Genomic DNA, 5505 nt, shown 5'->3' with positions numbered 1-5505 from the left:
TCGGACACCAAACTTGGTAGGCACAAGGCTGCTGTTACTAATAGAATTAGAATAGAATAGAATTCAACTTTATTGTCATTGCACATGCACAGGTACAGGGCAACGAAATGCAGTTTGCATCCATCCAGAAGTGCTTTAGTGATATAGATATATTACAATATATATTAGCAATAATATAGATATGTGAGTATATTACAGAAATGGGTCTATTATGGTATGTTATAATGTACACGGAATGAAGTATGTTGTGAATATTCTATAACTATAAGTATGTACAGGCTGTAGTGAGTACAAGCTATGTACAGGCTATGAACAGGATATAAATATGAAAAACTATACAGAATATGAAATAAATAACTTTACAGAATCTGAGATATACAGCTATACAGAAATGGGAACTATGCAAGTTGTAACAAGACTTACATAGAATTTTGGGGTTTCTCTGTATTTCTTTTGACTTTGCAATATTAATATTGAGGTGACTGCTATTGTGACTTGGCAGTAAATATATAAAGATGAATTTAATTGAATTAATTTAAACAGAACTTGTCCCAGTACAGAACCCTGCAGAACTCCACAATTAACTTTGATGGGTGAAAAGGGCTTCTCATTTACATGAACAAACTGACTTCTATTAGATATGATTTAAACCACTGAAGCACAGCACCTTTAATACCTGTAGCATGCTCTAATCCCTGCAATAGATTATGGTTGTAAACAGTATCAAACACTGTACTGAGGTCTAACAAAAGTAAGGTTTTCAACTGAATTATAACTGTCAAGTTAATTAGTTGATAGCATAGATATGAAAATTGCCTACAGTATTCTACATCTGAATGACAAACTAACTATGACTATAACAAACAGGCATGTTCATTATACCAGACAGAAAGGCCATTCATGACTACATGTTAATCATGCCCCTTTAAATCAAACCCAGCCTTTCATGCTTTTGGAGTAGTTTTGGAGTCACTCTTTCTTATCATGATTTTATTAAAAAAAAAAAAAATACTGAATTTAATTGAACTGAAAGCCTTTATTGTCATTATACATGGTATAGCGAAATTGGAAACAGCTCTATAAAAGTGCACATGTGCTTTATAGCACATTATAAAAACTATACAATAATTTAACTATACACTTACTATAAATATAAATACACAGTACAGTGCTGACACAGAGACAGACAGGCAGAGAATTGATAATATTTCAGTGCAGATTACTTAATGCAAGTTTGAGTTGACTATGGTAATGGCTTTGGTGAAGAAGATATCCCTGGTCCAATTCAATAAAAAAAAAAAAAAACCTCAGTCTGACCATCTGATGTCACATAGACTCGAGACTCAGCAAAAGCAGCCGACTCAGATGTACAGGTCTACCCTCTTTACCCTACTGGTTCGTGATTAACTAATGGAACAAAGTTTAGACAAACAGTAATTTGAGTTCAGTACAGTTTGTCTTCTGATCAGTTATCTATCTGTTAACCTTTGTGTATATTTGTGGTTTTAGCAGAGGATAAAAGTCCAGCTCGGGTGTGCTCATCTCCATTTTTGCTGTTCGTTGCATTGACATAAAACCAAAACATGAAGGCTTATCTGCTCCTGCTTCTACTGATACCTCTCTGCTCAGGTAACTAAACTGAACGCTGAAAGTAGGACAGTATTCTTAATCTCAAGTTGGTCGAAACAAATTACTAGCAATGTGCTACTTCTGAAAAGTTTTTGTGTTTTTCTGTAAGGACAGATAATTTTGTGTTACTTTAAACTGTCTTCATCATTTCAAATATTAACATTTAAACATTATTTTTAGCATATATAAATGTAATTTTAAAACAAATTACAATCATTCAAAACCGGAGAAGCCACGTCTGAAGTTCACTGTGACGCCTCTCTCTGTGTAAATGGAGAGTTGGTAACTGCATGTGTAAGTGTGTAAAAACTGCAGATAGTCAGATTAACAGCAACAGTATTTTGTCTCTCTCCAGCATTTTAGAAATTTATCTCATGTAAACAACACCGTGGCACACAGCGTGACGTCAAAACAGGTGCACACCTTTGACGTGACTAAATCTCTGTTTTCCTCATCCACAGGTAAACGTAAAAACTGAGTTTTTGAAAATCTCTACTCTGGCAGGAGCTTTAAAAAATCTCAGTTGTCAGTGATCAAAAACATCATTTACACGTGGACAAAAGATCCAAACGCATAGAAAAAGCTGCGTTTGAAAAGTTTTCGTGTATGTGTGGACGTAGCCTTAATGAAAACAATTAAACACAACCCTAACCTGCTTTTGTTGCAGCTGAGCAGTTTTACATCGAGTGTTATGGTCAGGACTTCCTGATGGTCAACAACCAGCTGCTGCAGTGCACCGGCAAAGTCCAACAAGCTTGTTACACCAGAGGTGAGTCCTCCAGGACAGGGGTGTGTTCAGCTGTATCTCCTTGTTTTTCAATCCAACAAGTTGAGATTGGAATTTAATGTTAATTCCTAATATAAAAAACAGATACTGACAATTAAAAATCTAAATCCTATCCCAGAAATTTGGATTTTTATGTTCATCGAAGTGAAGGTTCTCAGTCATCCAGGTTATCGTAGTCTAAGGAGCTTGGAAAGAAAAGCGTCTGGACTTATTAAACCATTTAAAGCCAGTCAGAGCGGGCACGCTCCGTTTTGTGTAACTACTTTTAAATCCCTGTAGAACCGGAACCACGTAAGCTAGCGCAACATTTTTTTTTTGCATATGAAACCGGAGGAGTTGTACTTACATCTTATGCCATCAGCTTGTCCTAGGTCATGGTTTCCTTCCACATATAGCTTTGCAAAAATTGCATAAAAAGCGCTTGCAGGAACAAAAACATAATATTCCAGAAACACGCTTTGCCGATCCGATCAGCTGTTCGTAACACTTCCCACATTGAAAAAGATGTCAGCACGAACAATTGCATGTCCGCCATTTCCTGCCCAAAACCGTAAGTGACGTCATTTTCGCGGAAAATGTAGTTTTTTACTTGTCGGCCTTAAAAGCCTATACTGGTGTTTTTATAAGTCATGTTTGACTCTATACTTTTCTGTGTCATTTCTGGGATGCTTAGAACTCGAATTGCACTGCTGGAAAAAGTTTATTTTGATGCACCTGCTGTTTTCTTTGCAAATTTGCATCATAGGATTGTTTTTCATTTTCCTGCAGTATATAAAAATTGCTGTATCTAAATAATAAAACTATGAAGACACTCAAAATAAATTTCCTGTTGTTGTAAACTATTTTTTGCAACTTTTTTGTATTTAAAGTTTTGAGGGATAAGCCTCTTAAATTTCTCCCAGTAGAAATATATGTAAAAAAAAAAAAAAACGATTTTCAATTTTTTTTTGTAGTTTATTGCACTTTTTTGCAATTAATGTAGTTACTATGGACTTAATGCATACATATTATTAGAATATGGGCTATAACAGTTGTATTGATGTATAGCAACTTGGAATGCTCCTAAAAATGGCACTACAACATGTAAAAATATAATATAAGCTCTGTCGGACTTGGTTCTATGGTAGGTCTTAAAGGGTTAAGTGGCTTGAAGACATTTCACCTCTCATCCAAGAAGCTTCTTCAGTTCTAAGGGTCAAATGGTGGAGAGTCCCAGATTTAAACCCAGTGGGAGTTTCCCCCCAAAGAGGGACAAAAAGGACCCCCTGATGATCCTCTACCTAATCACATGAGCCAAGGTGTGAAAACGGATGTGGGTCACAATCAACCAGGGTTTCGGGTGAGCTCATTGTGAAACCTGGCCCCACCCTGTCATGTGACAAGACTCAGCAGTCCATCTGCATCCAAAGGACAAAGGTCACTCTTTCAAGGATGTCAATGTTCACATTTTGAACAGAGAGGACAGATGGTTTGAAAGAGGAGTGAAAGAAGCCATTTATGTCCACTGTTGTCATGAGTCACTGTGTGACAGGCAGGAGTTGGACCCAAAATGCAGGCACTCAGGCATGAGGTTTAAACACAAAGAACTCAGCTTTATTTGCTGGCAGGGGAAAGTCATAAAAAAAGCAAACTTAAACTAAACTGGAAACTCATAAACTAAACTCACAGTGAAACACAGGGAGATCCACACAGCATGAGGGACTGACTCAGAGAAACACAGGGTTTAAATACACTGGGAAGTAACGAGGGGAATGAGACACAGAAGAAGAGCACAGCTGGGGGAAATCAGAACTGACGAGACAAGGAAGCGTAAACTGAGCACACTGAGATAAGACAGAAACCTTCAAAGTAAAACAGGAAACACATAACACAGACTGAACAAAAGACACAGACTCACATGCAGGCACTACAACAGAGGGAACAGAGACGTGGGACCAGGGCAGACACAGACACTGACTGGACACGGGGATATAGCGGACAGAGGAGACAGCAACTAAGGATTACACAGAGACAAACCATAAGACATAACTCTAACAAAGAAACCAAAGCATAGAAATGATAAATAATATATAAACTCAAAACCCTGGGTCAACGACCCAGGCATCCTAACAACTGTGACCGACCATCTTTGAACAGAGGCTTACGACACCAACTGTCTGCCATCTATAATCCAGTTTTGAGATCCTTCCCAGACGCCTTAACGCCCACTCACACCCTGGGCCATCTGACCTCAGGAAATCACATCACAAGTGATTTGTGAATCACAAGTTCTCAAAAACTCAGTGTCAGACCTGACAATGAGACATGGAGACATGACTGACTGGGGAGACAGAGGGAACATGAAGGGTGACAAGTCATGAAATGTGGAGCAAAAGGGAAAGTAACAGAAATCTAAAGCCTAGGAACTAAGAATATAAACAGAGCAGAAAACAATAAAGAGAACCAAAACCATGAAGAACAACAAATCCAAGAATATTACTTAAAGTTTAATTACACCCACACCCAGTATATGACAATACTAAGTCAGTTAATAAGTCTGTTGTAGTGAATGCACTGGTATGTTTCCTGTCTGCAGATAATGGAGATAAAGGGTGCACGCGGCTGGAGTTCTGCTCTCGACCTGGCTGGACCTGCTGTCACACCAACCGCTGCAATGCCTGATCCAATCACAGACCAGGAAACTGACATCATCACACCACACGATGTGAAACAAAGCTGTCCAGCAGAGTTCAAATAAAACAGTGTGCCATATATCTGAGCTCAGTGTTTAAAAATCAATATTTAGTTTTCTGACTTGTAACATCCCTGAAATAAAATCTGTGAAATCACGTCTCAGTGGAATTATATTCAGAAGTGAATTAAAAGCCATTTGGTATAATAGTACTAATAATCAGAGTAGAACAAAGATATCCCCTCCTTATCTGCTCACTTCCACATCACTCATGCAGTGACTCATTAAACTACCTGGCAGCACAGCAGTGGGAGTTGTATTCTCAACATCAAAATTAGAAGAAAAAAACATTACATTAAAAAACCTACATTAAAAATTGCTGTTAAATAATTTTCCAAATTATTGTGGCTATGATTGT

The 5505-nt window shown here is 37.7% G+C and overlaps 1 protein-coding gene across 1 annotated transcript; it reads left to right on the top strand.

Annotated features, from left to right (window-relative positions):
* The first annotated feature begins 1495 nt into the window (after window positions 1-1495).
* Window positions 1496-5244, top strand: wu:fj16a03 (uncharacterized protein LOC335475 homolog). The gene is made up of 3 exons (XM_040040994.1): window positions 1496-1629; window positions 2297-2398; window positions 4992-5244. The coding sequence occupies exons 1-3, from the start codon at window positions 1584-1586 to the stop codon at window positions 5075-5077; spliced, it is 234 nt and encodes a 77-aa protein (XP_039896928.1). The 5' UTR covers window positions 1496-1583; the 3' UTR covers window positions 5078-5244.
* Window positions 5245-5505: the final 261 nt, after the last annotated feature.

This window comes from Simochromis diagramma, unplaced genomic scaffold, assembly GCF_900408965.1.
Source record: "Simochromis diagramma unplaced genomic scaffold, fSimDia1.1 OVJJ01000002.1, whole genome shotgun sequence".
Taxonomy (NCBI): Eukaryota; Metazoa; Chordata; class Actinopteri; order Cichliformes; family Cichlidae; genus Simochromis; species Simochromis diagramma.
The sequence above is the reverse complement of the archived record's forward strand: the minus strand, read 5'-3'. Positions and strand labels throughout refer to the sequence as shown.